The sequence below is a fragment of the Ambystoma mexicanum genome, chromosome 14 (genome assembly GCF_040938575.1).
Source record: "Ambystoma mexicanum isolate Mex_15411 chromosome 14, UKY_AmexF1_1, whole genome shotgun sequence".
Classification (NCBI taxonomy): domain Eukaryota; kingdom Metazoa; phylum Chordata; class Amphibia; order Caudata; family Ambystomatidae; genus Ambystoma; species Ambystoma mexicanum.
In genome coordinates, this window is record NC_090940.1 from 330131396 (window position 1) to 330153522 (window position 22127).

A 22127-nucleotide genomic window follows, 5' to 3' on the forward strand; every position below is an offset into this window, starting at 1 on the left:
AATGGGTGCCAACAACACATTGGCATCAACGCCAGCACCAGAGAGTGCAGGCCGGGATGCCCAATACAAAACAGGCACCTCTAAAACGGGTGCCAACACATTGGCATCAACGCCAGCACCAGAGAGCCCAGGCCCGGATGCCCAACAAGAATCAGGCACATCACCAACGGGTGCCAACAACCTCACAGGCTTCCTAACAGAGATGGCAGAGAGGGCAGTGGCAAGCACTGCTGCAACACAGTACAGTAAGTGTTTGCAAACAGTATTTAAGGCCACAGGTGTAAACCACATAGAATTAATAACGATTAAAGATATAGAAGTATTTTTAAAATGGGCTTGGGAACAAGGTTTCAAAAGGGATTGAGCTAAAAGACACCTGGTGGCAATTTCATATTTGACAAAAATACGGGGCGATTCAGACCCCACCCAGAGCGCCCTTATCTCTTATGCAATGAAGGGATGGGGCAAAATAGAGGCTGCCCAAGTGGACACCCGCCGACCCCTTGATTTCAGCAAACTGGTGCAGATAGCAAGCCATTTGGACGCCATATGTTGGCACCCATATGAGATAATGTTATTTAAAACAGCCTTTTTCCTAGTCTACTTTTGGGCTTTCCGGGTAGGAGAACTCATCGCTTCCAGCACCAAGGCCACAAACGGCCTGGGTGTCATAGAAGTCAGGGTGAGACAGGAGAGTGTTAACATAGAAATGCAACAGTCGAAAATGGGTGCAAAAAGAACCATCAACATTTGTTGCATTGAGGAAGCAACAAACTGTCCGGTTTGCATCACCAACCTCTATTACGCTCAACGACCCAAAGTGGGGGGAGGGGGGAGGAGAGTTTTTTAATCCACAAGGATGCATCGGCTCTAAGCCACTACCAATTTAAAGGTGTGCTGATAAAAGCAATAAGCAAAGCAGGGTGGGATCCCAAACAGTTTGGCACCCATTCCTTCAGGATAGGTGCCGCCACTGCAGCATGGCAGGGAGGACTAGCACCGCAACAACTAAAAAACATAGGGGGATGGAAGTCAGACTGTTTTAAAAGATCTATCAGACCACAACTGATATAGCCATCCTCCCTCAAATTTTCTTTTCTTTTCCCTCCCTCCCACCACCACCGAAACAAGCGAATCGAGGAGCACACTCTGATCAGCATGGATAGTTGGCCACTCATTCGTTTTCAGGACAGGCAGATGGGCAGAAGAGACTAAAGAAGGGCCACCTTTCAGAAACACCATTACTTCATGGCGGGGATACAGAGGCCTACGGTGGGCCGACGTCCACGAAACACTAGCAGAATTGGTGGCATACAGGGACTCCCCAAAATTCCTGATCATTCATCTAGGGGGCAACGACCTAGTCAACACAGCTAGACGCATCCTATGCGAAGAAAGCTGCTCCTCCCTAGCAGGCATTTCGCACAACTGAAGGGGTACTGAAATATACTTCTCAGCCATCTTACCAAGAAAGAAATGGCTAGGGGCCAACTGCTACAAATCTGTAGACATATCCAGAAGAAAATTGAACAGGGGGATAGAGAGATTCTGTATGACAAGAGGACTGGGTTTCATAAAACACCCAGCCATTACACTAGGCAACCCAGACCTCTTTCTCCACGATGGCACCCATTTATCGAACGATGGCATGGAGCATTTCTTTCGGGAAATCAATGCAACACTTGCTCACAGGGGCTGTCTCTAGGGCATACTCTTGGGGGAACACAGTCAGCCGCACAACCTTCCTGTGTGTGGCAGCACGGGTCAGAGGGGGTAACCTCAGGATCAGGTGCCCAAAAGTATGATACCATCATGATATGTGATATTGTGCATTTGCCATAACTCATCTGTACAATAAAATCATACGGCCTTTTATTGCCAACACTTGACACAAGTTGTGAGCCTATCATTACGGGAGAGGGTTTGGGGTTCGGCCAATACTAATGCATGCATATGGGTTCAGCAGTTATGGTTAAACTGGAACGATTCTGACAGGAGCATACATTTGGTGTAAAAGGGAAGAGTTTCTCTATATGAAAGGGAAATCATTTAAAAGCGTCCACTTTGGTGCGTTCTGCCGTTTCCCTCTGCTTCTGAAGTCAGAATGTTTGGGATCCAGTCGACACCAGTAGTCATTGACTTCATTCCACACGTTTTTATTGGTCAACAAATGGCAATCATTACTGACATCTAGGACAATCAGAATGTTTAGACTGCAGTCAACTGCATACTGCAAAGCTAAACCGAAATCTCATATAAACTACTGGTTCACCCCAAAACTCAAAGACCTACGAAACAAAAAAAAGAAATGCAGAAAGTAATTGGAGAAAAAAAAACCTCAGACAATAACAATTTGCCACACTAGCTTCCGAGTACAGAGTAGCCACCCTTCCAGTAGCCAAAGAAGTCAAGACACTAGGGGTGTACCTTCACTCGCCCTCTCCCGACAAGTTAATGCCATCACCACGGCCTCAATTTACACTGCCAAACTCATCACTGAATGCAGACCTCCCCTTACTGTGGAGAACCGCGTCACAATGGCTAGAGCACTAATCCTCTCCAGGATAGACTTTTGCAATGCCATCTTTGCAGGCTCCTCAACTAAAAACATTTAGAAGCTTCAAATTGTCAAAAACAACGCTATCAGAGTGGCTCTCAATATCCTGAAGTCAGAACACAGATACAAAAGACAAAAAGCAGGTGGATCTAGCTTCCCTGTTATTGCAGCCAACTATTGGAATGCCACGCCCACGGAATTAAGGACAGACCCGTCACTATGGTCCTTTCCCAAAAAAAACAAAAAAGCTTGGCTCCTCAACCAGTATATTAAGAATCGACCTTGCTCCACTAAGGAGTACTAGATCCCCCCACCCCCCCGCCACTGACTGATTGTAGACCAACACAGCTTAACAAAAAACTGATACCACACTGTGCATATGCTCCGCTAAAAAAAAAAAAAAAAAAAAAAATGGCTAACCCTTAAATGTAAATAAACACTCAATGACGACTATTGCACCTATACAAGCTTGTATCGATACTATACCTGCATTTGTAACTGTACTGTATAACCAAGTATCTTAAATGTGTATTCCTAAATTCAAGCGCCCAGATGCCTGAGAGTTAGGCGCGCTACATACATGTAGTAAATGTAATAAATAAATAACTACTGATATTGGCTGTATTCTGAACATTCCCAATTCAAAAGCAGCCGAGAAACAATAATGCCATTTCCAGGCACAATCTCTTTCAACGGGTCACTCTCCCAGAGATGATTTCACTGCCACATCCAGTTTAAGGCGCCAGAGAAAATGAAACCGTCGGAAAAGTCTCACTTTGAGAAACCGGTTACTTTTACATTGCTCCAAATGCATTCATTTCATGTTAAACCTGTTTCACGTCAACTAAGTTTGCATTTAAACATTCAACATGAAAACACCCTTGTTATTTGAAATCCCATTTAATTTACCAACAGTTTATTTACTATTTAACGTTGTTTACTTCACCTTCAAAACTCCACAAATATATGTTGCTCTTTCCACTACGTGCTAATAGCCTTGTATACCTCAGAAGGGTCAATATTGCTTGGGATAATGACCCTTCCCCAACTTATGGCCCTTGGCTTTGCCTCAGATCATAACTTGTGGGGTGTCATTATACTGCAATACTGGCCCTTCCATACTGCAATACTGGCCCTTCCATACTGCAATACTGGCCCTTCCCTCGGTCTATAAGGTTATATTTAAAAGACTCCCATTTGTTTGTCCACGAATAAAAGTAGAGCTACGTGTTCACTCATCATGATGAACATGTTTGTCCCATACACTTTACTACCAAGTGCTGCTACAGAAATGAAGTTCAAAGAAAAGACTAACCTGGAACACCGCATCGGTGAGGTGGGCTGCCGGGCCGCGTTCTAGTTCCAGCGATCTCTCGGCCATTCGTATCCACGCACCAACATTCACCCGTGCTGCCGTGGCACTGCTGAGGCGTGTAGTTCCCTTCGCTATCGCACTGGGGAACGTGGGCCCCCACTGGTGGTCGGGGACCTCTGGGTCCAAAACCGGCCTGCAGCTGATCCCGCTGCTGCTGACATTGTGTCTGTATGGGGCCTGAAGAAAAGTGCATTTATGAAATGGAGAAAAAAAAAACTTAAGGGATCTATATAAAATGCATGTATATGTTGAAGTTTCATTTTTCATTCAACTTACTCAAAATCAACACAAAAGACTATGGTGCGCATTAGCACGTTATTGCATGCCGAGGTGTTGGGCAGGGGTTGTTGCTGACCTTCTGGCCGTGCAATGGCAGACATAGCTCGGTCTTTCTGATCTTAAAGAATACAACATCAACACACCTTGAAGATGTGGTGGAGAAAGTGCACTGGATTAAGCAGGACAAAGACATTCCTCTGACAAGATGTCAGAGGCAGAATTTCCACAGCCTACAAATTGTCATCAATATTTACTCGTATGAATGCTTAGTGTGGGGCAGGGCCGGCCAATTCAACTGGGGTAGAGAGTGGAGGCGCACAGCCAATAGAACATGAAGAGACACAACCTATGTCATGCTACATATTAGAATCTGGTAGGGGACAAACTGCACTTTTAAAGAGACTACACAATGCCCCCAGGATAGTTGAGGGACGACTCTGCTCTCGAAGCCAACTGCTCTCAAGATTCATGGCCATGGTTGGGCATTTTCCATTTAATGGGAGCCCAATATTTAGGGTGAATTCCCCACCTGAACACACTCAACGTAGGGTGGAGGTATCTACTTTAAATAGGATTTAAAATAACATATCTGCGTGTTTAAAGGGACGCCTGTGCTAAAGGATACTCACTAGGCCTTAGTGTGCACTGGAAGCCATTTCCTTCATATCCAGGTCGACAGCGGCATGCGAAAGAGCCAGGCGTGTTGTAGCAGGCAGCATCTGCGTGACATCTGCCTTCCCTGCACTCGTCAACATCTGTTAACCAAGACATAGACATGATTTCAGGGCAAACATATTAAGCTTTAAATCTTTAGCAGCCTGGCGCGCACACAGACGTTTGAAATAAAGGGGATGTGGTGTCTGCCTCCTCAAGGAGTACAGTAACACCAGGGAAGGGGGGGGGGGGGGGAGTTAAAGGTTATGCAACGCAGGCAGGCGATTAAGGATCAGAAGAAGCAGACATATGACATAAGGCAGACCCTCATCCACCGGAAACAATTAAAACAGATTTACTTTGTGGTCTCGCGAATTGTTAAAACCAACAGGGGCGTAGGAAGAGGCTCAAACATCAGGAACAGGGAGCTAGGGTTACGAATGTACACATTCCTTGTGCGACATCATGTGGATCAGTGCATTCGTTACATCGCCAGAAGGATGTACATAGAAAGCGGACAATCCAGACATACACGAACACTGCTACGTAGCGTAAATCACAATGGCAGACGTTGGGGGGTGGGGGGGGGGTGTGAGGGGAGGAGCAAGGAGCAAAAACTGTCTTTTTGTGTTATTGATAACTTGCAGGGTGTGACTGACGGTAGAGTCCACCAGATACAGAGCAAAGAAACATGGGTTGACATGCTTTCTCCTGTTGCTGCCAAGCGAGGACCGGCGAGGAGGTAATGATATGAATAGGGGGCACCAGCACCCTATTGTTATTAAATGCGCTCTGCCGCCGCGGGTGTATTTAACAATGAGGTGCCCGTCACGCCTTCTCCCACTACGCCAGCTCGGGGTAGCCCTTGAAAGACTCCCCCTGAGTTGGCGTGCCGGGGGCTAATGGCACCCCGGGTATGTTTCAAAGAGACGGTGATCTGCCACCGTTGGCTTTTCAGAGGCTTTGAACTTCAACTCCATTACCCTCAGCCAGCATGGCCAATAGTGAGGAATCATGGGAGTCGTAGTCCAATCACCTGGCGAGTCACAGGTTAGACACCACCCTCCCCCCCCCCAAAAACCTTAACTTGCCATTTTGTATGGTTGGACACCAAATCAAGACTTTGGCCTTTTTGTGCAGCATACACGTGCATCACTTGAGGATAGCCCATTCCACTAATCGACACGTTGTTAGTTGGAGAATAATAAGCATCCTCATGGACTGACCCATTTCTCGTTACTTGTGTGCCTAAGGTCTTACTGTGCAGGTCGCCACAAGTGCACTCTACAAAAATGGCACGTCAGCAAAAATGTTCAAAGACATTGTTGCCCTAAACAATGCTACCGACCCCTGCAAGGGGCATCAAGTATTTCTGCATCATGTGTTGGGGAGATTTTTAATCTTGCAAATCTTCCCTGAACTTGCTTTGAACTCCCAGCAATATTGCTGGACAGTCTGGATTTTTTCATTGACTGAAAGGGAGAGGTTTCTCAACCTCACTCGCCTGCTGCATTCCTTTCTTTTTATGTTCAGGGACATTGGCTGACCTTTTTTGGGACTCCAGTACTGGAAAACCACCCTCAGAACTCTGGCATTAACGGTTTTTGTGTTGTGAGTAGTAATGGTTTTCCACACTCTAGAATGATAATTATGAGTGTACATGTATTATTTTAATATGTCCTACAGGGCCACAATTAATGTGGCGTCTCATGGCATTAGGGACCTTTAGGATTATTTTTCTGGTAGGTTCAAATGTCTGGTCCTCTTTTCTGCCTGCCCCTTTCATATACAGGTTAGGTGCAGACCCGAAGTCTAGGGCCTACCATTCAGGGTAGGATGTGTCTATAGGACAGCTTAATGGTAAAATGGATTTCCAAAATCAACCATGGGGTTGGATATGGAGAAGCCAACTGTGGGGATGGGCCTTCAATCACCTTAATCCAAAACAGGCCCACCACTTAAGAAGCGAGTATGCTGTTGTACATAAAGCAAGTGTATTATACAAGAGTTCCAGGAACCGGCTAGATGGTGTTGCAGAACCAAACTAATGCAAGTCTCAACAATACAACATCGATTAGCAGTTTATATACCTTTTGCAACAATTTTAAAAACACTCCCAAGTAGCATATGGGGCCCCCCTTTTTTGCAATGTTAAATTTTTGACAGGTGGGAACGCCCCGTATCCGGCCTTAGTCCCGCCTTCCGTTTGATATGATTTTTTATATAAATTATAAATTTAATATAAGATTGATAAAGATATCTATTTTTAGATCAAATGTATATTTTTGATATAAAGTGTTTTTGTAGTTCATATGCCGTTGAGATTTGATATAAAGTGTATATAAAAATGTGCCTGGGAGCGCGTGTGTGCTGCTGTCTGTTGGAGGGCAAAGGGTGACGTGGGAGTGCGTTTGCTTTTTAAATAGTGTCAACGCCATGATTTTACAATACTTTTTATATAGATTTAATGTAAAGTAGGCATCATTGACAACAGTTTTTATATAGATGCAATATAAAACTAGGCAGAGTAGCTGATGTCATTTTATAACAGTTTTTCTATAGATTTAATATACAAAGGAGGTTGTGCTTTTTGAGGCACGCTGTCATAATTTAAAATGTAAAGGAGAAGCTTGAGCTATAAATGGGTGTGGGTGGGTTTTGGCATTTTAAAGTGAATAAAAGTAGGATAAAAACAACGTGTAAATGTGAACACAATTTTTTTTATATTTGAATGTGCCGGGGCAGAAAAAGCTAAATAAGCCAGGCTATTTTCTTCTTTTTATTTTTTTAATTTCTTTTCTTCTCTTTTTTCGCCCGATTTTGGGTGTAGGTGCAGTCAGCGTACGAATGAGCACCTGATGAGAAAATTAAATGACAAGGGTAAAATACGAAAAGCAACACAAGATGGTTGTCCTGTGAAATGAAGCTCGGTATGTTGAAAATCCCTGCAGCTTTTTAAAAGACACTGGCTTGTACAGAGTGGAAACCTATATCAGGTGAGAGGAACAGTGTTGCAAATTCGCAAATGCCATAATCAGTATGGAATTAAATTCTGAGCTGCATTAATTGAAAGTGGGCACTTAAACATTGGAAATAAGATACAGTGCTGAGACTGGTGAATTAAAACTGTCTTTTTGTGTTATTGATAACTTGTGTGACGGACGGTAGAGTCCACCAGATACAGTGGAAGAGTGCCATTGTTGATGTACATCAGTTTTGGGATAAGGAAACTGAACCATTTTTTAAGCCAGGCAGCAGTGGTTTCAAATAAAATAATAATGTAAGAAATATAGGTGTTAAACCTATAAATAAGTGTGGATGTTTGAATTGGTGTTCCCCTGATGAAATTCCTGCTAAATTATTCTTAGATTGAGTGAAAGAGGAATGAAACATGTTGGGCTAATTGATGAGCGACTGTTAAGAGACTGATTGTGAATACAGATAGATGAGAGTTCAAGTTTTAACTGGAGGATGATGATATTCTAGACAGAAATATTTACTAGACACTATTGTTAAATCCACAAGACAAAATGAAGAATTGTTTACGATTTTTTTTATAGTTGATGTATCAAATGCTCTGATTAATTAAAATAGTTCAAATGCAAAGCCTCTCTAGTTGGTTCAGAGAGAAATGAATTTCCTTTCCAAAAATGATTTTTTCAAAAGGTTTTTCTCAAAAATAGTTTTCAAATTTTGCAATTGGAGCGATCTATTGGATAAGTTGCACCTGAGAATGATCTATCACACAAGACTGGTGGAACATTTTATAATAAGTCGTGGCATTGGATTTTGCCATTTAAAAAAACAGTGTTCACAAAAACACAGTTGCAAGCTCATAGGCAGACATGAAACCATTGAAAATATAGGTTCACAAAGCAGAGCTATGGGTTTCAAAAACACCTAAGTTGCCTGGCCTGAGAATATAGATTTTACTAACATTGTACTTGATAGAATGAAAATAGAGTTTGGTTAAAAAAAAAAAGGTAAAGGACGCTTTTCAGCTCAGAGACAAATATTGCTTTTCCCAGTTTAAAATGTAGTTTTACAGAGTGACAAATGTTGCATTTTTTGGCCAACCAAAAGTGTCTTTTAAAAAAATAAAAGAAGTGGAGATCTAATTTCAGGGATGCAAAACACAGTCCTAATCAGGCAGAAGTGGACTAGGCCTGGTGCTACGGTCACACAGACACACAGACACACAGACACACACACTCACACACCCCAAGCCCCCCCCCCCCCACATCCCTCCCCTTAGGCTCACAGCTGACCGAGGCAGCAGATTCACAGCTGACGACACAGGTCCAAGTGGGCTGGCTCAGCTGAATTCTGTTTTCAGTCAGCCAGCGGGATGATTCAATTCTGCAACTGTTACTTGTTTAAAAGTATGAAATAGAGAACAGCATTTTTTAGTGCTGAGAAAATTTTTCAAGATGCCAACATGTTTTTTCTGACTTTGGCAGCTTGTCTGGGATACAACTGATTAAGTATTTATAGCTCAGTTATTTAATAGTCCAGCAGTTAAATATTAAACCCTCTATCCTTCAAATTTGAAATTGCATATTCTGGATGGCTACACATTTAGGCCCTGTGGGAGCTGGAGTGTGAATGAAATATAGATGCATTGTGAGACCAACAAGCTGCAGGGTCATGCAAGGATGACATTGAGTTTATGACTAAACAGCACACAGAATGTGGCAAAAGGTGTAGCAGTTATCTTTATGTAAGGGATTACATTGTTGATTTTTAAAACATGTCACATATGTCAGGGGGCTGCATAATATCTTTAAAATATATGCTTGGTACGAAAGCCGGCTTAATTTAAGTTTATGTTCTTGAATTCATAGGCCGACATCTAGTGGAAGCTGCAGAGTATTACAGTTGTTTTCGAAACCCGAAAAGGGAAGTCGACAGGGCGTGCCAGTAATATAGTGTGACGTCCACTGTACTCATGATCCTTCACGCGTCGAGGTCCCACAAATTGTTATTTTTCTGACATGAGGTAGCATGAAGTGTAGCGTGAGTACAGTTGTATCCAAGCACATATGTATTAGACAAGCTCATAAGCATCCATGCGCCTTATCTCAGAGGGGAAGAAGGGTGGGCGCATGTGAATCTAAGCAGATACAAGCATCAGAATTACGATTACGGTGAGTAATGTATCCCTTCTGAGGCTTGTGGAATCTTCTTAGATCACATGCTGTGCATAGATTAGCGAGCAGTGTTAGAAGGTAGTGTGATGTGAGAGTTTCATGGGTGAACATGTGTCTTAGAACCACTTGTCCCACCTGTGTATCGGTCTTGGAATGAGTGTCAATGCAGTAATGCTGAGTGAAAGTGTGTATTGAGCTCCATGTAGCTGCTTTGCAAATGCTGTCTAGAGGGCCATTTGCAATGAAAGCCAGAGTGGCTCCTGTGCTCCTTGTGGAGTGACCTCTGGGTGTAAAAGGCAGTGTCTTGTTTGATAGGGAATAGCACAATTGTATACATCAGACTATCAACCTGGAGATGGCATCCTTTGAAATGCGGTCTCCTTCTCTGCCTGGTGCTATGGAGACAAACAGTTGATCTGTTTTTCTTAGTTAGCGGTCTGGTCGTGTCTATATAGTAGAGGGCCATCCACCTCACATCTAGTGTGTGGAGTTTTACCTCAGCTGAGCTGGTGTGTTCCTGAAAGAAAGCCGGTAGCTCAATAGACTGCTTTACATGAAATTTAGAGATGAATTTAGGGGAGAACCTAGGATGTGTACGTAAAACCAGTTTATCCTTGTGTACAACAAAGAAAGGATGCTGCACCGACAATGCTTATATTTCACTCGCTCTTCTTATGGAAGTGATAGCCACTAAGAAGGCAGTTTTGTAAGTTAGGTGTTTAAGACTACACTTATCCATCGGCTCGGAAGGGGGTCCCATGAGCTTAGCGAGTAAAACATTGAGATCCCATCCTGGCGGAGGATTAGAAATTGGAGGGTGAAGTGTCATTACCCCCTCCATGAATGCTTTGCTGATAGGCACCTTCCACCATGAGACTTTATTGTGGGAGGTGGTGTAGGCTGACAAGGCCGCCAGGTGGACCTTTAAGGAGTTGAATACTAACCCTGAATCTAGCAAGTGGAGCATATAAGTTAGAATGTGGGATGGAGTACATTCTATTGGGTTAATTTATTTAGACCAGCACCAAATTACGAATCTTTTCCAATTGTCAAAATAACAGTGCCTAGTGTTAGGCTAGTGTTAGGTTTTCTTGCTTCCTTCAAGATATCCATACATCTTCGTGGTAGGCTAAGGTGCCCAAACTCTAGGACTTCAGGAGCCATGCTGCCAAGTTCATTGACTGAGGTTGAGGGTGCACGGATAGTCCCCCCTGCTGAGTTAGCAGACTGTGCGGGCACGGGAGCTTGATGGCCTCGCACATCGCCAGTTTGCACAGATGTGGATACCAGGGTTGTCTTGCCCACATAGGAGCAACTAGAAGGAGCGTCATATGTTCCTTGTGGATCTCGACCACCTTCTTCATGAGGTTCGGGGAGGGGGGAAAAGCGTAAGCAAATTTCCCTGACCAGTTCATCCATAGGGAGTTCCCCTTGAAGCCTGGCTGGGGGAACCTGGACGCGAAGTATGGGCATTCACCGTTTTCCCTTGTAGCGAACAAGTCTCCCGACAAGCCGTACAGTCATCTTCCACGTGCGTCGGGTAAGAGTGCAGGCAGTAAAAGCACAGGGAATGTCAGTCGTCTGAAAAGACATTCCATGGGTTGCAGCCAGGGCAAACCTTGAAGAGTGGCGCAGAGTCCTTCTCATCCACCATGTCCATTCAGCATAGGCCTTAAAAAGCTTCCGGAATCCTCCAAGAAGAAATTTCAATGAAAAATTGCCCTTGAGGGGCCGCTGAAGTATCCGAAAACGGGTCCCCAGTTAATCGGAAGGTGGATTGATGGAGCTTGAGGCTCGATTGACCGAAAAAATAGAGCAAAATCTTAGAAGAAAAAAAAAAGGAAAAAAAAGAAAATTAAAATAAAAAAAAATATATCGCAAAACGCAGTAAATGCTCGAGAGCTATAGCATGAGGACTCCCAACACTTGAACGTGCGGTAAAAATCTGAAGATGGCTGCCAGAGGAGGGGCTTAGGTAGAGGGCAGTCATTGGCTGGGGGCAGTATGACCCAGAGACCAGTGATTGGCTGTTAGGAGAAAGACAGTTCAGAAGTGAAACTGATTTTTTCTTTACCGAGGATTCCCAGCCTGACGACAGGGAATATTCATGCAGATGTGAATCCATGCCAGACCCCATGCTGGAGAAACTGTGTAACCACCTTTTCTGCCAAGATTTCGTCCACAAAATCTTTGTGGTACCTCTTGGGTAGCTGTTAGGGAGAACACTCAAAAAAGTGCTAATTCCCTTCACCTTAGAGACCCCCAGCAACTTTGCTGGATTTTGAGGACTTTATTTGTTTTTACTTTGAGAGAGTGTGACCCTTTTTCCCACTCTATCATGTGTTTTGAAATGTGCTTTACTCTTGTGTTTTCTTTGGTTATGGAGTTTTAGACAACTCCATAGGCATCATCTTTTCAAGCGTGTCACACAGCACCCTCAGTGCAGTGGCACAGGGAAACCTTTTCATGCTTTCCCAAGATTTAAATACCTTATCTGGGATAACCTACTGTTACCCAGAGTAAGTAAAGTGAAATTGAGGGGGTCTTCAGTTCTTAAGCCCGCCAAAGGCACACAAACAAAGGGACCAACCCTGGTTTGGCGCGCAGAGGCAAACTCTAGAAGGACCTTTCCAAAAAGAAAAGGCGAAAAAAGAAGACCGGGACCTGTTTAAACAAAGGGGCTTAAGGCGCCATCTTGAAAAACATGATGGCGCCCGTGATTTTTAGCTACCGGTGTTCGCTGTCGGGAAAAATCATGGTAGTTCGTTGTAAAAAAACTGCCACCAGCCTTTTCAATAGGAAAAGGTAGCATTTGACTGCTATACGAGTATTTAGACAGAAGGGATGCTATGGAACCCCTCCAGCACTCCATTGTAAGATGGTGTGTGCCGGGTCTAGGAATTTGGAAGGAATAGTAAAGTCAATTTCACTTTACATTCTCTGGGAAACAGTATATCCCAGAGAAGGTATTTAAACCTGTGGGAAGTCTAAAAGACATCCCTGTGTCACTGCACTGAGGGTGCTGTGTTACACATGTGAAAAGATGATGCCTATGGAGTTATCTAAAACTCCATAATCAATGAACACAAATGTAAAACACACTTCAATATACATGAAAGAGTGAAAAAAGGCTCACACTCTTTCCAGGTAAGAAGATTAAGTCCTCAAAAATCCAGCAAAGTTGCCGGGAGGGTCTCTAAGGTCAAGGGAATTAGCACATTTATGAGAATTCTCCCTAACAAGGGGTCTTAGAAGACTTCTTCTTGGACTCCCTTCCCCTTTATTAGGCTTTCTGGAACTTGTTTAACCAAATGGGCTAGTCGCCCCTGTATATGTTTTTTTGAACTTCGGCTACGGAATGATCTGAAGTCTCGTCTACCGACATGCAACGTTCGGGAATGGATTTAGTCACGTCATCTGTTCTGCCTTTCGACAGTCGGGGCCTGTCCTGTGGCGATCGGGACCTCGAGTGCCCAGAGGACAGTGATTCTACGGACCTCTCCCTAGACTTCGTGCGTGGGCTTTTGTTCGACGAACGTGTCAAGTCTCGGCCGTGGGTTGTGTGCCTAGTGGAAGGGGCTTTGAGAGCACCACTGCCGCTGGGTGTCATCCCCGTAACAAGGCCGCCGGCCTGTCTGATGGGGTCGAGGACTTGCACTTGGGAAACTGAAGTATCCCCATCGCCTTCGAATAACGCAGCGTTTCTGCCGTCTCTAAATGTCCCCTCCACGTCCACGGTAGCCTCGACCTGCATGGAATGGCGGGTCCAGTGCTTGGATAAAGTCCTTTAACATCTTGAGTTTAAAGAGCTTACAGGCTCGACAGGTCCCTTCGACGTGATCCCGAGGTAGACAAAGGTTGCACACCATGTGCTTGACGAGCCAAGGGGATTTTCTGTTGCACTTGGGGCAAAATTTGAAAGGGGTTCTATCCATAATGGAAAGACACAGCAGCTAAGTGAGAACAATGTACGAAAAGGGCTAAATGCATTCTGACATGTCCCCGCACCCCCCGTCTCTCCCTACTGTGTGGGTCGAAGCCCAAAGTGGCCTTCCAAAGCTGGACAGATCCATCGATGGCAGTCTTCGACGGTCGTTCCTTCACCAATGTTGGATGTTCTCAATAGTCGGTGATGTAGAATATAAAGCTTAGGAAGAGAAACTCTCCAATTTGTATAAATCAATGGTGGTATGCCGAAAGGAGAACTCAGAGAAATAGCGTCTGTTTACAATGGTGGAAGAAAACAATCTGAGGGACCTTGACGCGTGAAGGACCATGGGTACAGTGGACGTAGGACACTAGGGATAGTATTAATGGCACGTCCTGTCGACGTCCCTTTTTTCGAAAACCACAACTGTAATACTCTGCAGCTTCCTATGCACAGCATGTGATCTAAGATTCCACAAGCCACAGGAAAAAAAAAATATATATATATATATTTATATATATATAGTAGGGTTAAGTTGCTGTTTCCATAGGAAGAGCACTTTTTGGGCAGCTTATAACTCGGCTCCCCCTGGACAAATCCTTACCAAAGTTTGCAAAAAAAGTATATGGGCCACTCTGAATTTTTTCCAAAGTTATAGGGAGGGTACCAAAATGTCTTTTTTTTCTCATAGACTGAATGGGGCAAACTTTGCGAATGGCTACAGGCCAAACCACTGGACGGATTGTCATCATTTTTTGCGGCAGGGGCAGGGGCTTGTTCCCCAAGGCGTGCTTTTGGAAATTTTGTAGTTTCCTTTAAAACAATCAAAAAGTAGCACACTAAGAATCAGTGATATCTATGTCCGCTCCACGGTCCCACTTCCCTGTTCGCTCAGTGGAGCATATTTCTATTGGCTAATCTATGGCATGCTGTACGGCAAAATGTTGCGCTTTCACCGATTGGTTCTGCCGCAGCGTCAAGTGCGTAGCATTCTTTTGATACGGCTGCCATGGTCATTTCGTTTGTGTTGTACGCCGAAATCCTCGCAAACAAACCCTTATGGAACACTGTGTCGAAATGTAAGCATTGCTTATATGTGGCAGTAGAAAGTTAAACAGTGCTTTATTCATGTTACCACTATCGTACCGTGCAGTGAAACTTGGAAGCCAATGTACGACAAGTCCTTACTGCGTCTATGTAAGAGGCCACCACCAAAAGTACTGCGGTTAGACTGGCGTCCTATATTTTGCAATCTGAGGCAGCCACCTGCACGGTTTCGTAACCACAGCGCATCTGCACATGGTCAGGAGTAACGGTTCTCATGATTGACTGCTGATATGTTGTTGCAAAATGAGAATATATTTGCGTTCGGAGTGAAGGTCAGTTCATTTTATTTCACTTTTTCAGCAGGCGCTCAGTGTGGTTGCACATGTACCAAACCTCATAAGGGTCAATTGTTTTTCGACCTTGACGTACAGGGAATGGAGACAGAAAGAATGTAGGGAGTCACAGTTTGTGAAACATTCCCTTTGATAAGTTATGCTTCAAAAAGGTTGGTGAAGCACATGAAATATCAGTTCCCGAGGACGTCTTCTTGCAAACAACTACTGTGTGACTGCGGAGGCCGAAATGGAGGCAGTGCATATCATATAAGCTTATTTTTCAGGCCTGTACACCAAACTGCCATTATTTACTTAGTCTGAAAAAATATATATTATTACTAGTAATGCATTTGGAAGTTTGTGTGCCGTTGAAATTTCAGATTGCACATTACAGCCGTCTGTACGATGTCACTAAATTTCCACTATTACCTACGAAATTTATGTGGCATTGATTTCTTTTACCTATTATGCAGATTGCACATTGTCGCTGTTTGTAGGGAGTTAGTACATTTCCCCAAGTAACATTAATTGTTTATAGAAATGTTGTGTTACACCTCACTTTTCCGCAAAGGCTTCGTATTGATCTTTTTTGTCATTTTCCGTTCAGCTACTTCCTTCCGTATTGCGAATGTCATGGAATGCAGCGTCCGAGTGACATTTTTTTAATCGTCAAGTGCAGCTATTCGTCACTGGTTGTATGTGCGTCATCATTGAATGATGACCGCATTGGACCTCTATTTCTGTACGCAGTTGTAGCAGTAAGAAGCAACATCCCATCCTTTCTGGTGTCATAGTTCGCAGCCATTCACGTCGCCTTGTAAATCACTGACAGGAATACGCCTATTGTGTCAACAACGCATAATTTCAGTGTGGTTAAACAACAACGTCACCATTGCCACTAATATTATAATCTGTCTGATGGACTACATCACATCGATTGACGCCGTCTTACCAATGAATGTGAGAGGAAACTGACTACTGTGTCGCCACTGCATAGTGTGTGTGTGATAAAAACTATGGTGCCAACGCTTGGTCACTGCGTTGGAAAACATCAACAAGACTGTCAAAATTAAAATTTTCATTGTGCAGCAGAGACACAAACTTACAATTTCTTTGCAACTGAGAAAAGGGTGATGATTTAGCTCTGTGCATTGAGAAATAAAAGTACCTTACTACTTTACATGTTAGTGTGTTTTTTTACCCATTTCATATTTCCCTGCACAATCTGCCATGCTATGTTGCAGGTTGTAGTGTGTTCTTTAATAGGTGCCGTATCACGGTACGTAAGTCTTTATGGAATCATATGTTTACGCTGCCAAGGTACGTTATCCAGAACGCTATTGCATACCACTTGCTTTGGCAACGTAAGGCTCAGGGCCATCTATTATTCTTTCGTGCTTTTAGGGTACTTTCTGTTACCCAGATGCCCCAATTACCAAGAGCAGTTCTGCATGAAGACGCTATGTTGTCATATTTGGTATCTTTCTAAAAGTGGAAAAATGAGATCAGGTGCAGTGAGAGTATTTGCTGTACAGAAATGTTTCAAAAGCAACGCTTCCTTATACCTTCTCACTCACATTTTTTTCACCCATTTCATCTTGTGGCACTTACACAAAAATGTGTGCACAGGTCAGTGGTAAGGGTGTTGCTTGCAATATTTCTGCCATTAGTGCACTTCACTTCACAGGGTTTGTTGCGATTTTGTCCACACATTAGAAGACTACTTCTTTGCATTCTGTACGCACATTTTTCCCAAACATTCCCTGTATTTTCCACACATTTATGGAAAGGTCATTGCACACGAACAAACACCTTTGTGTTTTACATGTGGTAGTGTTTTCATACTTCACAAGTGTCGTCATGTACTTAAGAAATCAACGGTACGCCTTTTGTCTCTGAAGGGTACTCTGTAGGTATGCTTACTGACCACAATGTCGGGGAGGTAAATACTGCCATTTACTGGTTGGGACAAAACATTGCACTGCAGTCGCCATGTCCACCAGGCACTGGCTTTCTGTTAAAGGTGTTGCTGATAACCACACATTTTAGAACAAATACAAATCTTTGCCCATTACGGTCACACCGTCTCCTATTTTACTTTCTGGAAGCTGTAATGGAAAGCGGAAAAAGACTATGCAACGGCCGCCTTCCCTTTCCATGGTGGCCATCTTGGAAAAGGATTTGTTTTCTTCAAACGGGAACGCCGGAGGCGTTCTGGTTGAAGATAAAATATCCTTTTTTTTGGTGTAATGTGTTAGTGCCGTAAAATCTGTATTGGTAATGGCATTCAGCCCCCATTTTTTAGGGTGCAATGGGGTTTACTGATCCAAAGACCTCGGTATGCACTCTTGCTTCTATGGTGGTGCAAACTTGCACTGTTGAGTTGCGAAAGGGAATTGTTTCAGTTACAAGTTCGTACAACAATATACAATGTCCTTCCGGACTATCAACGACTCACCCATGTTATTGTGAAGTGTGTATGAGTTCTGCACCATGTGGCCATGCTGTGCAACAGCATATGCTACTGTGCAATTCGTAGAAAGATGGGCAGCGAAGTCAAATGTTGCTTTACAGTATGCTTATGTGTTACTATTGGAATCCTTCTAAATACTCAATAAAAATGTTGGCCAACTTATGTTATGAATCACTTACAGTACTGCCAACCTATGCAAATCTTTCAAAAACGTTTCTCAAAAGGGACATTATGGTTACGTTGCCCTACTAAAAACGTCCAAAATGCACTAAAAAAAAAACACCTTGTTAAGGGACGTTATGGTTAAGTTGCCCTATTAAAAACCTATGCCATTCTGTACAAAAACTTTGTAAAAAGGACATTATGATTACAAGTAAAATCTAAAAACCCCTGAAATTCGGGAGTTATGGTAGGCTAAAGAACAATTTCCCCATAAGCACTCTCCACTGCTACCACTACCACCGCGAACATAAAAGATGCCACCACACAGGTCATTGATGCCATCACTGACGCCATCACATCTTTAGCCCCTTTCTTTTATGTCAGCTAAGCAACCCTAACTCGCGCCACCACCGTGCACTGCTAAGACTAACACCCAGGATATCAAAGATGACATGACAAATGTTATTGATGACATCACTGATGACATCAAATGTCTGGCTTACTTATATTGTGTCATTGAAAAATCTAGGCCAGGTGGTTTTCTTCACTAACAATCACAATATAAAAAATGAAAAGATGCTGTACATGAAATCGTTAACCCTTCTCATATGTTCTTAAAGTACATGCCCTAGGGTTTGCTCTCAGATCATGGTACACATGCATGGGGCAATAGGAGGCATCCAACACAGACTTAATTGGCATACAGGAAGATAAACTTTAATGCCATTAACATTTTCTGATGATGCTGTTTTTGTTCCTTCATTTAATTTCCCTGTGTGTGCCTCTAATTTGTATGCATTGTGGGTCTTCATATGTATTGTTTCTACTACCACAAGTGTATATGCAGTCTTGCATTGTTAGCTAGTTACTGCATGTTTACCATTACATAAACACCTCTCACATCTCACTACCAACATAATACTCACAACCCCTTGCAGGTAGGCATTTTTAATTGGCATTATTTTCACATGTCATGTCCTCAGTGATGTCAACAATGACATTTATCATGTCATCTTTGATGTCCTGGGTGTTAGTCTTAGCAGTGCACGGTGGTGGCGCGAGTTATGGTTGCTTAGCTGACATAAAAGAAAGGGGCTAAAGATGTGATGGCGTCAGTGATGGCGTCAATGACATGTGTGGTGGCATCTTTTATGTTCGGGGAAAATGGGTGATTAGCCTACCATAACGGCCGAATTTCAGGGGTTTTTAGATTTTACTTGCAATCATAACGTCCTTTTTTACAAACTTTTTGAACAGAATGGCATAGGTTTTTAACCTTTGGTACAAGCCTGTACTATGTTACAGTGGTAGCAGTAGCGGAGCAGCCGGGCTTATCTCAAGAGTTTATGAGCAGTAGCAGAGATTACACAAAGGGACCACAATTACTGTGACTCAAGCAAACACTAACTCAAGGTTTCAGGTAAAAAATATAAGTACATTTATTTTTAAACCGTTTGTTATAAACACAACACTTCTATTAATTCAAAACCACACGTAAAATACACTACAACTAACCAATTCACTTTGTACGGTATAACTCAAGGTAAGTACCCTATGTTTTAACGGACCGTGTTGTGAAACAAAGGACGTTACCGGGAATACATATGCAATCACTTTGACAGTAATGACAGTTCAGTCTTACTAAATAAACGCGTATCCGCGGCAAGAAATGTTACCGGGGCAAAACACACTTAGCACCTGAGATACCCAGGTGCCTAGAGGAGGGCTTCTTGGCAGAAGCCCGCCAAAAGACAGTGAACAAAGGAGGCAAACCTGGTTTGCCGCGCAAAGTAAAACACAAGAAGGACTTTAACAAAAAGAAATGGCAAATAAACCCGACCGTAGCCAAAAGAAAAGTATTTGGTCAAGCGGGTTTAAGTTTGAGGCTAATATAATAGCCTACAACAATACCACTTTTATATAGTATAATCGCGGTAGAAAAGTTAGGGTAGATACCACTACCACCAGCCAAGTCTAAATGTTAAAAGAGCGAAACAATGCTCTAGGAGGTACAGATAAAAAGGGCTAAGAAGTAACCCTTTCCAATACTCCATGTAAATGGGGTGTAGTGGATCTGTGGTTAAAGGACTAAGTAAAGTTAATGGCAACTTTACCCTTTTTCTGGGGGGACAGTAGTCAGCCTCAGAAAATGGAGTCGGTGGGAAGTCTGAAAGACAACCCTGTGTCACTGCACTGAAGGTGCTGTGCAAGACACAAAAGAAGGGGGTACTGAAGTGATGTACTCCAGAGCCCACAATCACAAAAACAGATGAAATACACATGGCAAAACATGGGTAAGAGTGGGGGAAAAGCTCACACTCTTACCAAGTGAAAATAAATAACTCCAGAAATCCAGCAAAGCTGCTGAGGGACTCACTAGGTAAGGGAAATTAGCCATTGAAGAGTATATATATAGATTTATTTTATAGTGAGTGTGTTTTGAAGTAGTGTTTGCATTAATATATAGATTTGAATACAGGGGTGAAGCATGAGAATTGTTATAGACTGTATTAAAGACTGTCTAGTTGGAAAGTATTGCTTTTTTTGTTCAGCACAAACGAAGTGCCACACTGTGAAAGTTGGGGGATCTACAAACTATTGGGATCGTTTTATGAAGTCTAACTACAAAGTGGATTTAAGAAAATTTCCCTTACAGTCCCACCAGCCAAAGGGAAGGAGTTGTCCTCTTCGGAGTTCCTCTTTCGATTAGAAAATGGGGTCAGGATAACGGTGATCTCTTTGCGGCTACTAGAAGGGTCCGCCAGCCTGTCTGGTCATCTCCTGCTTCGGATCTTCTGCTCCAGTGGTTGACTTGTATTCTGCATCAGGAACCTCACCCTTTATCAAGAGTTCCCCTGTAAACTCTCCCTACAGAAAGGGGTGTGGGGCTGTCCAATCAGGACAGGCAGCCACTCAATGGGAACTAGTTCCATTCAGGCACATTCACAGACAAAGTACAAGGGAGTTTCGGGCTCCTCCCCTGCTTCCTATCCTCAAACACTGGAGCCATAGCAGGCTACACAAAGGGTTCCTGCCAAAGACAACATTCATATTTAGACACCCCCCCCTCCTCCAGGATGGTAGTAGAAGGGCTAACAAAGAACAACCACACAAGAAATGGTGAAAAAAGAAAGAAGTCTCTTGCGCATAACCACAGCTGTGAATACAGCCTGCGGTAGAAAATTGCACAAATGTCAGTAGAACACGTCCACTGCCCCAGCCGTAACTATAGGGTTGTTACCGTAACCAAAAAAAGTTATAGGAGCAGGATACTAGGTATCCCCTCAGATCTCTCAATAGTAAACATTTAGGAAGGATACGAAGTATCCCTCTTTGCTTAAGAACAGTAGTTGTTAAGGAAAATCAAAGAATATAAAAGGAGAACCCAAAGCGTCCCCTGCAACATTGCACATAGGATGAAGTGTCCTGCAAAATTGTAACACAGATGCCTTTAAGAGATATGGAGGAAAGAAAGACTCCATACGATACAGGAAAACTTCAAGAACAGGGTCCCGATGGTTAGAGTCCAATAAGAACGAATGAGGGGCAAAACGATCCCCTCATTCAGAAGAAGAAAAAGGTCCAGAGGTCTAGCAGAAAGTGCTGGGGGCCTCACTAGGAGAGGGAATTAAGCATGCATACAACTCAAATCTCCCTAACACTGGGGCACTCTGAAGAGGCAAAGGCTGTCTGAGGGGCACATAGATTTCATTTGCATCCCTCATTAAGCCCCAACATGAGGTTTCATCAGGGAAACGTTGAGTAACCAGTCAGCGTAAATCCAAAAAGTTACGAGTGTCCGTTTCCAGATCACAGTTTGACTTTCATCCTCCAAGTCAAAATGTTCCGGTGCGCAGTGAAAAGCGTAACGTGCAGAGCACAGGTTTAACCACACTGCAGGATGCACGAAAATCAATGTTTATGCTAGCATTCTGTCATTTTCTACAGTAATTTCACAAATTAGTTTCCTGAAATAAATATGTTCAGAATTATGAATGTACCGACTTGTGCTTATTTTAGTTGAAGCACTGCTGTGAGCAAATCTGTACACAAATGGATTTAGGTGGCAGTATCAAACACCATTATCAGACCTTCATTTTCACAAATTCTGGTTGGGATAAAGATCCTCTTCCCTCACCAGTTCCCATATATTCTACATGATGCCGC

At 43.2% G+C, this 22127-nt stretch overlaps 1 protein-coding gene across 1 annotated transcript in view; it reads right to left on the reverse strand.

The window, feature by feature from the left end:
* Window positions 1–22127, reverse strand: part of NID2 (nidogen 2) — a 370310-nt gene that overhangs the window by 88942 nt on the left and 259241 nt on the right. Inside the window, exons 14-15 of the mRNA XM_069637470.1 lie at window positions 4841–4966; window positions 3873–4109 (exon numbers count right to left, since the gene is read on the reverse strand). Coding sequence (XP_069493571.1) covers window positions 3873–4109; window positions 4841–4966 — 363 coding nt within the window. The remainder of the gene's footprint in view (window positions 1–3872; window positions 4110–4840; window positions 4967–22127) is intronic.